This window comes from Apostichopus japonicus, chromosome 9 (assembly GCF_037975245.1).
Source record: "Apostichopus japonicus isolate 1M-3 chromosome 9, ASM3797524v1, whole genome shotgun sequence".
Classification (NCBI taxonomy): domain Eukaryota; kingdom Metazoa; phylum Echinodermata; class Holothuroidea; order Aspidochirotida; family Stichopodidae; genus Apostichopus; species Apostichopus japonicus.
The window spans coordinates 11582983-11599406 of record NC_092569.1 but is presented as its reverse complement, the minus strand read 5'-3'; the positions used below and the strand labels follow the sequence as shown (position 1 = coordinate 11599406).

Below are 16424 nucleotides of genomic sequence, written 5' to 3'. Positions count from 1 at the left end.
CTCTAGACCTTCTCCATTGTAAGTTTCCATTTAGACAGTCAGTGTTACATAGAGACTGAAAGTTCCTGCTCTACTGGAACCGATAGTAATAGCTATCAGAATCACAATTAGAACATCAATAGTTCATGTGCCATCAGCCGATGCTCATAGCTAGTACAGTAACTACTGGTGCCACATGTAACACATGTTACCGTGTTACGAACACAAAACAGTAATTACTGATGTACGGTTGTGGGACACGACCAGTAGTAACATGTGTTACAGGTGGCACCAGTATAGTTATTGTACTAGTTATGTGTTTGAAGTAAAGGAGGTACGGTACCGCTTGATTCCAGTATACACCTTTATTTAAATTACGCCAATTCTTTTTGCCGAGAACGAAGAAAGGCCATGTTCGGGTTTATTCATAGGCCTACATATAGCATAAACCCACTAGATACGACTTCATATTAGAAACGCGTATTAAAATACTTGCAATCAATGGCAAAGATATCTTGTTTAGAGAAAAAGAATTGCTTATTTAAGAAACGCATATCGACATCAAGGAAGAAATTTGCAGTTACGTAGCAGTCCCAAAAAAGTTGCTCGGTTGACTCCTCGTCAATTTTGCAAAAGGAACACAATGGAGATTCTGACCTCCCCTTTAAAAACAAGAGTATATCGGTACCTAAAATCCTGTGTAGAAATCTGAACTAAAAAAAAAAGTGTTTGGATTCAGAAAGAGTGCTCCAAGGAATATAAAAATGCGACGGCAGTCCTGCTCGGTAATGTCAAACAAAACTATATTGCCACTTGTGAATGGCGGTAGGCGGCCTAGAGATTATTTTAAAATAGAATGGGTAGCAGAATTAAGAGGCTGAATAAGAACGAATACACCTTTCAAACAATTCAGAAGATGGAATTGAAAAGTTAACAATACTACAACCAGGCGTCCTCCATTCAATTGGAATGACATTAATTAAGCCCCAATAGGTTGTAATCGGGAAAGCACGCAGCTGCATGGTATTTATTTGCAAAAGCTTTACAAGACAGAGGAGCTCCGTTCTCGTCGAAGAGATCGCCCACAAATAAAATCCCTTCTTTATACAAATTATCGTTAAAAACTACATTAACATTCATGCGTAAGTGAGAGTTATTTCACATATATTCATCTCCGAAAGAGTATGTGGGTGGCATATAAGTGATGTCACACCACGCCTCACATATTTGTTTAATAAAGCCTTTCGAAATGTTCTTGACATCAGATCAGGCGCGTAGCCAAGGGGTGAGCGAAGGGGCGACCACTTCACCCCACACCCTTGAGCATATTTTTTTGTACGTTTTTATGATATTGTTAGTAATTTCAAATAGAAAATGCTTAGATGCAGACTTGCAAGGCCTGGGTTGTGCCATTTCCAGCGATCAGGGAGGCATTTTCGGCCAAAATTTTCTTGTACGTTTTTCGCCAACTTATGGTGACGCTACGCTTTGATAGTTTTCAATGCCGAATCTACGGCTCTGATAATTTGCCTACAGGTTCGCCCCTCCCATGGCAAATTCCTCGCTACGCGCCTGCATCAGATTTCTTACAATTGCACTTAAAAAAACAGTGTTTTTACCAAAAGATAGTAAGTAGATATCAAAGAAAACTCTCGACGGTCCAACCATATCGATATAACGGCGGACCCGGTGCACTCCAGACTTTTAACAAAACTCTCAATGTGAGGTACCTTTAAACCCCTCTCTCCTAATCAATTTATTATCGATGAACGTTTTACTTTGTCTGGATTGACATGCCAAACAAAATCAAAGATGATGTGATCCACCCTCTTTAATGAAGCTTTATGGCAGATTTGGAAATCAGAAACAAATATAGGCATACTAGCTGAGAAAGCGCGAGATTTTGAACAATTGAATTCCTTCCCACTGGGGTTAAACTTCTAGTAGACCAAATACATTAACCATTTTTAGGAATGAGATTCAATCGAAATAGATCGTCGCCGTTATTAGTAAAGACAATGCCTAAGAAATTTACTGGACCTTGAGTAAGTTTAATACCGACATCATAAATGAACACTGGACTACGGTGAAGAAAAGGACCCAACGGAAACAAATAAGACTTGCTCAAATTCACAGCACGATCAGACGAGGGCTTGAAGTTATTAAGAACACGAAGAATTTTCTTAAGAGAATGTCTGTTATGATCAATGTAAAAGACAGTGTAATCTGCGTATTGAAGCAACCCTGTGTCATTTCCAGCAATATAAATTCCCATTAGAATGTTTTTACAATTACTTTTTAAAGCTAGAATTTCTACACACAGAATAAAAATGTAAGGGCATAAGGAGCAGCCTTGCCTAACAGCTCAATTAATTGAAAAGAAGCCTGTAGTATAACCATTGTTGCAAATACAAACAATACTGTTGTTATAGAGAACATGAAACCACTTTTTAAAGCTATTGCCGAAATAGACAAAAGTGAGAGTGAAGTGGAATCAAGTTCTACTCCACTCTGTCAAAGACTTTCTCAAAGTCAACCAAAAAAAGAAAACCTGGTACATTTTCTCAAAAGTATAATTTAGCAGATCTAAAACAAATCTAATATTTTCGCCAATGAATTTTCCTTTAATGAAAACGCTTTGCCCGAGGACCGATTACTTTAGGAAAAACTAGTTTTAATCTCCATTACTATATGTAATTTTACATATATGCATTTTCAAAGCTTATAACCACTTTTTGGACCATTTTGTTTTATCTACATTATATTGGTATATTGATATGTCGTTGAAGAACGAAGGTCATTGTGCAAAGAAGAAAAAATGGATGCTCCTTGAAAAATGTTCATTAAACCTCTAAGATCAGTTCTCTTATTAATGATTTGCTTCAATCTTAATATAGCTGCTGTAGTGTAGGTTATTAATCAGTATCTCTATTCAGAGTCATATCAATGCTTACACTTCGACTCCATTCATTGCTTCAAATAACAAGCATATGCGTTTTCAGTGATGTTTTGTAAACATTCAACCTCTTTTTTATTACTTTTCGAATTCATTAAGAGCATGTCTATAGTAACAATAGCGCGTCTGCTTTAGCTGAGAATTAATAACATATTATCACGTAAAACAAATAAGAAACGGTTGAAAGTATATCTACTGAATAGACAGTGAGGGGTCACAAGTTGAGCAATGTTCTTACACATCTAATATCAGTGAGGTGTACAGTGTGGTTGGGGGGGGGGGGGGGGAGGAAGAAGGCACATTCCAAATTATCCCTCACCGACATAGGTAGAGGCCTGGTAAGTTATGGACAAGGCGTAGACCGACGGATCCACTTATTTTTACGAATGAGGGGATGTTTGTGTGGTCTGGATTTGTTTTCCATGTTGGCTAATTTTACCCAAGAAGAAAATTAAAAAAAAGTTAAGAGATCAAATAGTGTATTCTGAGGAACATTTAATGTATACATTTGGTCTTTAATAAGTTATTAAAGTAATGTTGTTCAAAGAAATACCTTTCAAGTTTGCGAAAACCCTCCGACTGATTATGGAAGTGTGGCGCACCCCCCCCCCCCCACCTCCCCACTTTAATCTTTCCCGTAAGATATTATACACACAGCTTATGGGACATCATTACCACAAACGAACATATCATTCAATGTGCATTCTTCGAGTACTTAAATATCGATACGAGTTTGGTCAGTTTGTCATTTAATATGCGCTACAGAGCTGTTTAAGTTTCTTTTCTACGATTTACCTCTGACCCTATGACGTCTTAGGCCACGCAGGTACAACCTTTGCCCAGGTACATATAGCCCACTGTATTATAATTACAAAAATACCCTAATACCCAGAATACATTTGGTTGCTGAACGCTTTTTCGCAGCATATTGATCAATTTGTCATTTGATCTCCTTTTACCCTGTAACTCTTGTACATTTTACAATCATTAATGCACTGTAGCTATCATACTACAATAATATGTCGATCCGCCTGGAAAGTTAACCGTCGTCAAACAGTTCTAAATGGACCACCTACTGAAGTTACTTTTGTGGCATGTTTTCAGCCGTATATATTTCTTTTCGATGCTTCGATATGGAACAGACTGAAATAAACTACCGATGGGTAAAACGTCGAGAGGATTGCTGAGTTTAGTGGTGCACTATTCTAAAGTAATATCTCAAAATGTAAGCGGTCACATCGACAAAATATTTATTGTGCTTAGACAGCTCAAGACATTATAATCATATGATGGGTAGAGCATGTCAGTTGAAACAGCGACTTAGCCAGGAATTTGTGAGTGGGAAGGGGTGGGGAGAGTTCATGCTGCGATTCATATGGGTGTCCCCCTCTCCTTTGAGAAAGTTTTGAACAGTTGAAGGTCCTTAGATGCTATCTAGTGCAAAGTTTTCCAAATTTCATCATTATCATATGATATTATGTTAACAGCAGATTTTGTTTCCTGTTTGAATTCTTTTACATGTTCGTTTACATATTATATCAGAAAGACAAACATAGTGCTCTTTTACAATTTTTCCAGTAAGAAGATCCTTGTTTATTGTCCAATGTCTGGACTCAAATACATTTCAAGAACTTACCTGATGGACAATACAAACTTTCATATTTTGTAAGACAGCCAGATGTGCAGTGGCCTGAAAACAAATATCGTTATCGCAGTGTATTAGCAGTGACATAATTATTTATAGGAAGCGCGTATCACGTACGATTGCTTGCTTTAGCTTCATAACATGCTGTTTGTGCGAATCATAGAAAGGATGAGAACGCACGTTGTCGACGTAGCATACGGTTCGTGACACTCCATCGGGTGCGGTTGAGTAGGCTATTTGTATTTTATTACGCAGTGGCCAACTGTAGGCTTGTAAAATGCTATAGGCTAAATTTAGCTAATTGAATCTGCCAAACTAAGTAGCTGAATCAGTGGGCCTGAATATTACTACGATTATGATCGAGTTAACGGAGCTGACGAGTACTCAAGATCAAAAGAGCACTGACAAAATACCTTGCATAAAAGCAACAGTTTTGAAAAATTTTTCGACACTGGAGGGAAGTAGCAGTTGCTCCCACTGCTCCCCCCTGGCTACATCCCTGAGTTGAAAACGTTTATCTTTGCTTTTGCGGTCTTGGAAAGTGGCGAATTTAGGGTGCACGTTATACTAAGGCAATTTATTGTGGTACGAGACCTGCAGAATTTGATAATCTACGCGATTTTGAGGTAACTGGCAATATTTGTCACTTTGATGAGTGCTGTTTTGGTTATATGACTCTTGACCTCAGACGCCTGACGTTTTAACTTAATACGTAATTGGTAAGGAATAGTTTGCGAAACGCATTTACGCACATATTGACCATGTTTGACGTTTACCAGTATGAAATGCACATCACGAGATAATTTGGTGGGCTAGATAACGCGTCCTATCTAACCACACACACGCCATCCCCATCTTATATATTCCCTTTGCCTTTGGAAGGGATTTATAAAAACCGAGCAATGTTAATGGATTTTTCCTAACGATATATCGGTACTAGATTCAAAGAACTTAAAATAAATGGTTGTGCCAATCATTATATGCATTAATTGTATGGCAGGAACACAGTATGCAAACATTTTATTGGCATGTTTTATCGATCTATAACGATCAATATATATATATATATATATATATATATATATATATATATATATATATGTATATATATATAATATATATTCGTGGATGGAATACAAAACTAGTCAAATCACAGCTCGTGGTAAAGTCAACGCAGCGTGCATGCAACCTTTTAAGTTAAGCCTTATCTGTAAACGAAGGGAAAACATATGCCATGTCTTCGTGTTCTTTTTGTATATTTATTATACTCAATATGCAGCTTGTATTAATATGTAAATTTAAATTTCCGTTCAAAAAGGGTCATTACATCTTTTATCACGTCGATTTAACGAAAAAGAGTTGAAACTGCCAGTGTTATTAATCAACAGCAAAAGATTGTGCCAATCATTATTTGCATTAATTGTATGGCAGGAACACAGTACAGGCAAACATTTTTCGGGCATTTTTATCGATCTAAAAGTTGAAACTGCCAGTGTTATTAATCAACAGCAAAAGATTGTGCCAATCATTATTTGCATTAATGGTATGGCAGGAACACAGTATAGGCAAACATTTTATGGGCATGTTTTATCGATCTATATCGATCAAGATATATATATATATATATATATATATATATTTATTTATATTTAGATATATATCTATGTTTCACCTGCTCCTCTTGCGTATTGTTTTCATTCTGCAGTTTGTGCTTGTAAAGACTCTATTTGAAACTCTGTATATTCAGCTTATGTTTGCGATCCACTGGTAACTGACTAAGCTGTAGCTGGACGGGAATTGTTTTTAACCAGAGTTAAATTTGTGCCAGTTGCTTAAACTAGCTTACTAAAACGATTGTCGTATTAATCTATTTGATTTATGCATTAATGTTAAAAAGTTTGAGAAGTAAATTCAAACTATGAATCTTATAAACAAGTAAACGAAAACACAATTACATTATTTTGAAAAATTTCGATCATCAATAATTTTGCAGAATGTAATAAATATATTTATAAGGGGTTAGTCAACGGTCTAGCGTGCGTTACTCACAGGACTAATGCACGATCGGGGGATAATGCAAGCGATGCACGAGGGCGGAGCCCGAGTGCATCCAGCGATAGCATTAACACCCGGAGTGCATTAATCATGTGAGTAACGCACGCTAGACCGTTGATTGACCCCGTTCATTCATACACTACCATTTGTGTGGGGGAAAAATCATAAAACAAAACATTTTTGGTTACATATAACCAAAGATTTATTAAAGTGATGCCCCGTAATTTTACCGTGCGTTACTCACAGGATTAACCACGGTCAGCTGACCTGAATGAACCAATAGGATTTAGGAATCTTTACTAAGTATGAATGAACACACCATCATCGTAGGAGTATTTCTGTTACTGTTAGTGTCAACATTGGACGCTTTACGCTTCGGTTCTTCGTTGAAGCACCTCGATAAGGTTGCTGACATTGACCTTTTCTGTGCTGTCTAGAAGTAGGACTATCTTCATCTAGGGCCTAGTGACTCTAGCTCAAAATTAAGCTCAAAATTAATCCCTAAGTCATTCATGTATTTAACTGGATGATTTAAGAAGTACGCACAGTGTGTATTGAGACTCGGTGTGTGTGAAAACATATATATACTACTGCTGTAACTAATTGCAAGTAGGCTACATATACTGTAAAGTATTCTTTTGCAATATGGAACATTTCTTTGCCCATAAACATATTTGCTTATACTCATGGCTTCATTTCTTTTAATTATGACTTCATGATTGCCACGGCAACAAACTAGTGTTTGTCTAACATTTCAATCCTGAAGCAATTCTCCTCTCTATACACTCGACCAGTCTCGAATCGCATTCGAGACTGGTCCAGTATACAGAAAGTTGGTTTAGGCATTTATGAATGATGAATAAATGAAGTGCCTTGCCGTGGGTAGACATTTTCGTCTCAGTATAGCCACAGCTATCACAGTAAATATCAAATCAGTGTACCAGCTCACTCTGAATGTCTTTAGTACTTTGGGCAGGTATAATGTCGGTAATCATTTTATCTGCTGAACATTTTCAACGTGATTCTTTCCAGACACTAAATGATATTCCTAATCGACAGTGTTAGCACCAGAACTCGCAACATGTCTTGTAGGGCGTAACTTTCTGTTATTCAGTCGATATATGTACCTTATATGCCAAATGAGGCTAGTTACTGGTACAGCACATTGTTTTTGACAGTAGGTTATTAATTAGGATGAGATTATTACATTGTTGTATTAGTTAAAAAGCACCAAGTTAAGTGTATTTTTCTCGCTGTATATCTGAGGTCTACAAAATGTTACTAACTAATGCGGCGATCTAATCATAATAAGATCTCTCAAACTTTGGCACCTCCCTATGTTATATATATATATATATATATATATATATATATATATATATATATATATATATATATATATATATATATATATATATATATATATATATATAAATTTTAATTTTTGCAACCAAACCTCTACTCAGAGTTTCATACTTACTATATATATATATATATATATATATATATATATATATATATATATATAAATTTTAATTTTTGCAACCAAACCTCTACTCAGAGTTTCATACTTTCATACTTACTAGCAATCGTCAGGTGGTGTACTAAAAAGCTATCTCTCTTTCATCTTAGTTTTGACTTTATTTTGGGGGTGTTTTGGTTGGTGTCTGCAGCTTGCGAGGATTTCTGATTTTTTGTTCAAGAGATTAGGGCTAGAATGATCTATTATTGCTAGTTTCTCGGCCTGGCATAAATTACAAGAACCTGAGCTGTTGATCAATGTGTTTGATCTCCTGACAATGGACCAGGAGATTTGGAAGGCTCTATTACTTTCTTTCAGAGACTTAGCTTAGTTTCTCCGTGATATTTCTTCAAGTTGAACGACTTTTTGTGGTTATTAAACCTTGTTTTGAACTGCCCTCCGCACATACCAATATAAGTAGACTTAGAATCCCCAGCAGTCACTTCAGCTTTGTATACTATGGAGGGGGTCAAGCACTCTCCTCCGAGGGGGCAGGTCTCTCGCATTCTGCAGTTGCATCCATGCTTGGGTGAATATATATATATATATATATATATATATATATATATATATATATATATATAGGTTATTTTCATAAATGGTTGTTTTTCTTTGGAAATTTGGTTAATTTCTGTAAAGATATTTTAATAAACAAATTTCTGAAAACGTAACTTGGACGTCAAAGAAGGTAGTTTTGCTAACCATCATTCCTATATGAAAGGTTAATCATATCTCGATTATTATAACCAATTAACTAAAAGTTACTCATAGCAAGATACCCCACAATATACTCAACAGTCTAAAACAGTAGGCATAATATAATGCACATAGCACAAATTTTAGCATTATAAATTAAATTTATGAAGACTGAAACTATAGAAAAAACTATAGATAGAGATATATATCCACAGTTACTGTGTTAGGTGAAACACTCATTGCACTTCTTTATTACTACATGTCATTTCACATATATGCATTTTCAAAGCTTATTCTTACTTTTTGGACCAATTTTTATCTACATTATATTGGTATACTGATATTTGTTTATGAAAGAATGTGATTGTGCAAAGAAAAAAATGGATGCTCATTGAAAAATTATCATTAAACCTCTAGGTCAGTTCTCTTTTTAATGATTTGCTTCAATCCATTTTATCATTAATATATCTGCTGTAAGATAGGTAATTAACCAGTATCTCTATTCAGAGTCATGACAATGCTTACACTTCAACTCCATTCATTACTTCATATAACGAGCATATGCGTTTTCAGTGATATTTTGTAAACTTTGCGTCTCTAGTTTAATAATTTTCGAATGCATAAAGAGCCTTTCTAGTAACAAAGGCGCGTCTGCTTTAGCTGGGAATAAATGAAACTTGAAACAAATACAAACCGTTGAAAATATATCTACTGAATAGACCGTGAGTCGCTATACGTCAAATTTTTTTCCTGTATAAGTATACGTTACATATTGCTGGCATATTGATTTATTGTCTACTTCTAATGAAGATAACTAAGTGTAAACATAAGTGACACAGACTGATCTTCCGGCAACGACGTAATCACAGTATCGTTGTACAATTCGTGCTCTGATATTGATACTGATTCGATTTGTCAAATCAGCTTTAAGTTAATTGTTAAAACTTAGTTATTTAGTCTATATTAAAGACATCACATCATCCAACGGGATCATTCTTAACTTCAAAACTTAACGGAGAACATCAATGACAATTAGAGCGGTCAACTTAGAACAAAATGAAGAGAAAGAAATTTTTTCAGCTTTTCCATTTGGCACTAATCCTCATCGATATGACGGATGCCGGAAGTAAGTATATATTTTACATGATAATAAGAGTTATGGATTCCATTTTCTCTCTATAATTATCAATAACAATATGTTGAGTCATTTAATGTCCCCAATGGGGTTGTCAGGCTGTCTTGGTTGAGGGGTTTGGGGATACATAAAGTACATCCTATTCTGTTTAAAAGTTTGTTTCTGTTCGGTTCCCTATGCAGACTTCCACTTTTCTATATGACATCATTCTTAGACATACTGCTGCAGGTTTGAAGTTTTTTATAATGGCTTATTTTTGCAACCTTGTGAATTAAGAGCAACGTGAGCAAGGCAACTTTCAGCAAATTCAGTAAATTTCGAGTAAGGGTTCTTCAAGATTAATTTACTTTTATGGGTACTCGAGCTGTTCGAAAATTAACATAATTAGCCCTCCATTATACCTACATATATCTACGTCTAGATAACAGAAAATTGATTGGAAAATATCAACTGTTGGCGGGCTGACCTATTTTTTACTAACATCTGCATGTCTACTTGGAATTTTCGTGATATTATCGTCACACCAGTTTAGTTTGTATCTAGGAATATGCTGTTTATAGTTCCTAGGGCTATTGATATATGACAATCCTATTTTACTTAATGGCCGACTTCTGAGCGTTTCATCACCATTCGACTTGTAAGAAATATAATACATAATATATAGTTTACCGCAGGCCGCGTACGATATTCGGTGTGTTAAAGTTAAAAGTTGATTTATTTTAATCGTAGACTTATTCGAAATTTTAGTTCAAACTCAAGGCTAATGCTAACGTTAGGCTAACTGTTATCGCGTAACAAGTGAGACAGGCTATCTAACAAATCGATTCATCTATATTCCCAAAAAAAATCAACCTTTTGCTATTTTCAAATGTTTGAAGACTTCATATATTCCTAAACTTGTGTCTTGGTTTAATTTGCGCAGTCGTTTCACAAATACATAATTAGTATTGGACTGACCGACTGACGTTTCGTCGGAACTTATGTCTAGTTCTAGATAGTTTTATCAGGAAATCAATGTCACAAAACTGCCAAATGGATTGGTTGTCTAAAGTTATACCACATAAGTGGCCATCATATGTACAGAGACAATTTTCGTCAAGCTCAGTACAGTTAATTCAACATGTACAAACACATGTATAGACTGGGATTTGCAGTTCGAGAACTGCTACCAGTAACTTAATTTATGTTTTGACGATTTCAGTATTGGTTATATTTACCATCCGTTTTTATTTAAATTGTACTTATTTACCTCTTTTATAAATAATTCCATATTTATAACCATTACTTTCCACTAAACCAATTTAATAAATCTTATGCATTTGTTTTGTTCCGTTCTGTTCTGCTTTTTTTGCGTTTCTTTTATTTCTTTTTCTCTTGTCTTATCTTGTTTTTATCATAATTTATTTTTGTTGCTGAGTATTTTTGAACGCTTGTATACATGTAGTTGTTTCTGATGTTTGTTTCTTCTTTTTTCTTATTCATAGAACTGTGTGATTTTGCTGCGAAATTTCCATGTAAAGGAAGCCATTGTTTACCTTCACCTTGTACAAGTAAGAAACAAGTAAACAGAACACAGAATGTTGTCAAACTATTATTTTTATGTCTTGTAAGAAGATTAAAACATGCCACAAAATTGATGTTTTTCATGTACCTGTGGTGTATGTGTTTTCAAACTTGACGTCTCTCTAGCTCGTTTAATTTTTTCATTCAAACCAAAAATAATTATACAAAATACCATTGTTTGAGAGACAGCATTTAATATCGGTATGTATTGGTTCGTTATAGGAATTGACAGTATTATCTCTTTATGATCTGAGTGCATGACTTCACTAGTTAAACTTTATATCACAAATTTCTGTCACTAAATACATTTCATCCTTCTCACTTCAATTTGAAAATATTCATTCAATTAGTATTATTTTCTTCTTGGGGAAGGGGGGGGGGTGGATTTGCAAATATAAATAATAGGTCTATGAGATATCGCCCCCATTAAACTTGCTAGTAAGGTGTTACAATTTTCGCATTATTAGCAGCATTCTGTCTATAAGGACAGCCATTTTAAACATCCGCTTATCTTCATTTTGGTCTGTAAAGATAACATCATGACGAAACGAAGACCACTAGATTTGTAAATTATGATACACGGACATATTTTTATCTGGTTAAAGGGGAATACGTTATCTATTTAATTGTTACTTTATTTGTGTTGTTAATGATATTCTTATATTACACCATCTTATGCCACTTTCTTACGAAACAAGATATGTCTATAGTCTAAACTGTAGTGCAAAATAAACAGAAAGAGGACTTCATTTAAGATAATTCTATTTCCATTTAATTCAAACCACTTTACAGTATTACTATTAATACAAAATTGTCTATAAACATCCTTCCTATACTTTTTAAAGTAAGACAATGTAAGAAACAAAGGAACCATCTACTGCAATCACCACTGAACCGCAAGGCACGACTCTAGGTAAGTCCCGTAGCATATCAAGCGCAAGGTACGACTCTAGGTAAGTCCCGTAGCATATCAAGCGCACTACTGATATCATGTGATAATAGAAGAAATCACATTAATTATGCATTAATGTGCTCAATGATTTAATTTAAATGCTTTCTTTAAAGTCGCAATATTCTTTCCACCGTTAAGTTCAGATCAGGATGTCACTACATGGAAATATGAAACAAAACATAATAATCATGATATTCCAAAGCTAAACTGCTCTTATCTCCATGCAGGTTCTTCGATATATACGTGTCCTCCGAACATGATCTATGGAAACTGCACTTGTGAAGCAACGTGTGAAGATCCCAAAGGAGAGTCTGCTTGTTATAGTACCTGTTTAGGTAGCACGGGTTGTATCTGCAAAGCTGGATTAATGCTGAATGGAAGTGACTGTATCAGTGCGAGTAGATGCAGCTGTTTCGTTACAGAGGCCAACTTGGTTATATCGGTGAGTTTTTGTGACATCTATTTAAATGTCAGATGACATTTCTAATGGATATTTGATCACAGAATTGTATCTGACAACAAGTTTTGTTCTTGCAACTTATAAGTTTACATTTGATCTGTTTTAGAATGGAAAAACATACGTTAACGATAACTGCACCAAGAAGTGTTCCTGTAGCAATAACCGACTGATCTGTGAAGATGAGTACAGCTGTAGTACCAATGCTGTGTGTGATGTCGAGAATGAAGTACGACAGTGTTATTGTAATGAGGGATACGAAGGTGACGGTGAAACTTGTGTATCCTTGACGTATAGAGACTGCCAGGATGTTTATGACGCTGGACATAGACAAGATGGCGTTTATACAATCATGCCTTCTGGATGGCCTGGTTTACCATTCAACGTATCTTGCAAAATGGAAAACGGTGGAGGATGGACCGTAAGTCTTGATTGAAACAATATGAATATTTCAAGTATGTTTCTGTGAGTTTTGTTGATTAAGTCTATTGTAGACGGTAATGCAAGTCTCAGTTTCTGTTTTCGGTTTGGTTGCACTTTTATAATACCTTACCAGGTATTGAGTGTATCAAAAATACTTTAGTGGAAGAAAAGTGTGACAGCACGAAAAATTGCCCACCCCCTAAAGAAAACAAAGAAAAGTCCTACATTTGTCTTACTGAAATAGTATTCCATAAATATATATTCGTGCAGTGTTTCTTAAATTAAGTTTGTCTGTTAGCATGCTTCACGACTCTCATCATTATCTCTCTTTCATTATACATTTACTTGCTATCTTTTTCAGGTGTTTCAACGTCGTACCGATGGCTCTACGAGTTTTTATCAAAACTGGGCTGCGTACAAAGACGGGTTTGGTGACAGCAGAAACTTATGGCTAGGAAATGAAAAGCTTCATTACTTGACAAATCAGAGAAACTACAAGCTTCGCTTTGACATCACTACTTCTAGTGGATCTGCTAAATATGCTGAATATCCAGAGTTTCAAATAGAGTCTGAAAGCAACAACTACAGAATGAATAAACTCGCTGATCGTAAAAGTGGAAACACAGGTTTGTTGCATGTTTGTTATTGCGCCTTGCCTTGGATAATATGTCAAGTTAAAGTTACTAGCCTTTTCACAAGAAAATTCGTGATATATAGTCTTCACGGTTCAGCAGATCTTAATGTTATTATGATACCTTCCAAATATGCTCTCAGTACGCTGGATCAGAAATCCTTACAACGAGGGTTTGGTGTAACATCCCCCCCCCCCCCCCCTCAAACCTCATTTCACAATTCACGCACACACTTTCTACGGCTGTATAGACGAGATAATGATCAAGTTTATCATCCATTTCTGGGGATATGTATGATAAGTGTCATGCATTAATTAGCACAAAACACAGATAGAAACAGAAAAAAAGGTGAAGAAATAATATCACGAATATTCAACCATATTAATTAGTGGCAGATGATGTAAAGAACCATCCTTACATTCGCCAGTTCTGGTGTTGTACTATTGGAAGAGGAAAGAAGGTTTTGTCCCGAGAGGGATTTGCGCCAGTGATCTGAACAGTTGCAAAACATCTCGTCCTATCTGGACCCGTTACTTTGAAGAAACATGATATTGTTTGATATTTACCGTATCAGTTGGACAACATTGGTATCATTGACAAAATATTGAAGTAGTCTGACTAGCCGATGAAAGATCATGTATGCTGAATGAGCAAACATTAGTTTAAGAACAGGAAATATCATGGAAGAGAAATACGACTATATATCGTCACAGATCCATTAAAAGAGAATAAATATTGAGGGTTTCCAGTAAACACATACTACTAACAAAATATTGTTTCCTACATGTGCATGCGGAACTATAAACACAAGAAGCGTCACACACCGTGCTTGAAGACAAAGACAACCCGAGACATAGATCAAATTACAAATGTGAGAATAATAACCAAAAACTAGTTAATGGAAATATAGGATTTAGTTCTCATGTTGAATCAAACACAATATTTACTAATTTAATCATAAAATTTAATATCATTATACAATATCGTCTTGTAGACAAGCTTAATTTGTATGTTATATACATCAGTTAATTTTAAAACAGATCACCTCCATTAGTGAGGAAACCTAATTAAAATAAAGAACTATAAAGAATAAATCAGCACATAAAATAAATAATGATTACGGAACTATCACATTAAAAATGAATTCTGAATCTCTCTCAATGTTTATCAACCTCCCCCCCCCCCTTCTAATTCCAGTATACTGTAAATTTATTTGATGTCCCAACAAAAGTGTTCAATATAACAGGATACTTATACGCTATTGTTTAATGACCAAGTATTAACCACTGATGGTTCTTGCTGTTTTCTTTTACAGGTAATTTTATCTATCATAATAGAGGAAAAAATTTCAGCACGCATGACCGAGACAATGACGCATGTGGTAACTTCAACTGCGCAGAGAAGCACAGAAGCGGCTGGTGGCACTCGAATTCTCGGTGCGCTACTTGTAATAGTGATAGCAAGTGCTATTACTTCCAATACAGAAGCAGCTGCAAGTCATTTTGTACTTTTGAAAACCTCAACGGTGTCTACAATGGAGGCAACGGGGAAATGATTTACACTAATGGTGGAACTTACTGCAACGTCCAATCTGTTGAGATGAAAATTCGACCAACCTCTTGATTTGATGAACAATATGACTGTGAAACTGAGCATTTTACGAAACATTTTACGTAATCATTCAGAAGTTAATTAAGTCTGGAGTCTGGTTGGAATATACTTTATGGATAAGAACATAAGAAAACATTAAACCTTCAAATTGAAACATTCACTAACAAGTTTATTGTTCGAAATGGAATGACAACTTGCAAAACCGGAGCAAAGACAAATATAACATACATTGCTCTATACTGGTGAGTCATTCATCACTACAAAAATAATTACGAGACATCAACAATACTTAAAAAACAGAATAAATAAAGCAAAAAATAAAAAAAAACGTTTCGCGTTTATAATTAAATTGTAAAAGTATGTAAAGAGGGAACCAAAGACACTAGTCGTACACACCACCCACATCGAAATTCATAAATAGTTATTAGCATAACATTGCGTGTAGACCTTATACTATTGACATAATGTGTAGTCTAAATGTGTCACAGAACTCACCTTTTTCTCGTATATTTGATACACCAGACACCCCCACCCCTATACATGATTAAATGAAATAACAATTTATGTTAAAATTTGAAACATTGCTTAACAACGTCAGAATAAAGGCGAAAGTGTATGAACTGACATAATTGGTATACTGATGTGTTTTCTATATCATTCGAAATACAGTTTATCAAATACACATGTCTGTTTTACGAGATCCACGTAGTAGGCCTATGTACTTATATTGAGTTAAACTGACCCTAGGTAAGCTTGTTTGCACGCCTGGAAAACAATAGCAGAGAATGTTCTTCTGGC

General features: G+C 35.2%; 1 protein-coding gene across 1 annotated transcript; it reads left to right on the top strand.

Annotated features, from left to right (window-relative positions):
• The first annotated feature begins 9683 nt into the window (after positions 1-9683).
• On the top strand, positions 9684-16218 carry LOC139974550 (microfibril-associated glycoprotein 4-like). The gene is made up of 6 exons (XM_071981766.1): positions 9684-9979; positions 11473-11538; positions 12731-12945; positions 13070-13381; positions 13745-14009; positions 15331-16218. The coding sequence occupies exons 1-6, from the start codon at positions 9910-9912 to the stop codon at positions 15636-15638; spliced, it is 1236 nt and encodes a 411-aa protein (XP_071837867.1). The 5' UTR covers positions 9684-9909; the 3' UTR covers positions 15639-16218.
• Positions 16219-16424: the final 206 nt, after the last annotated feature.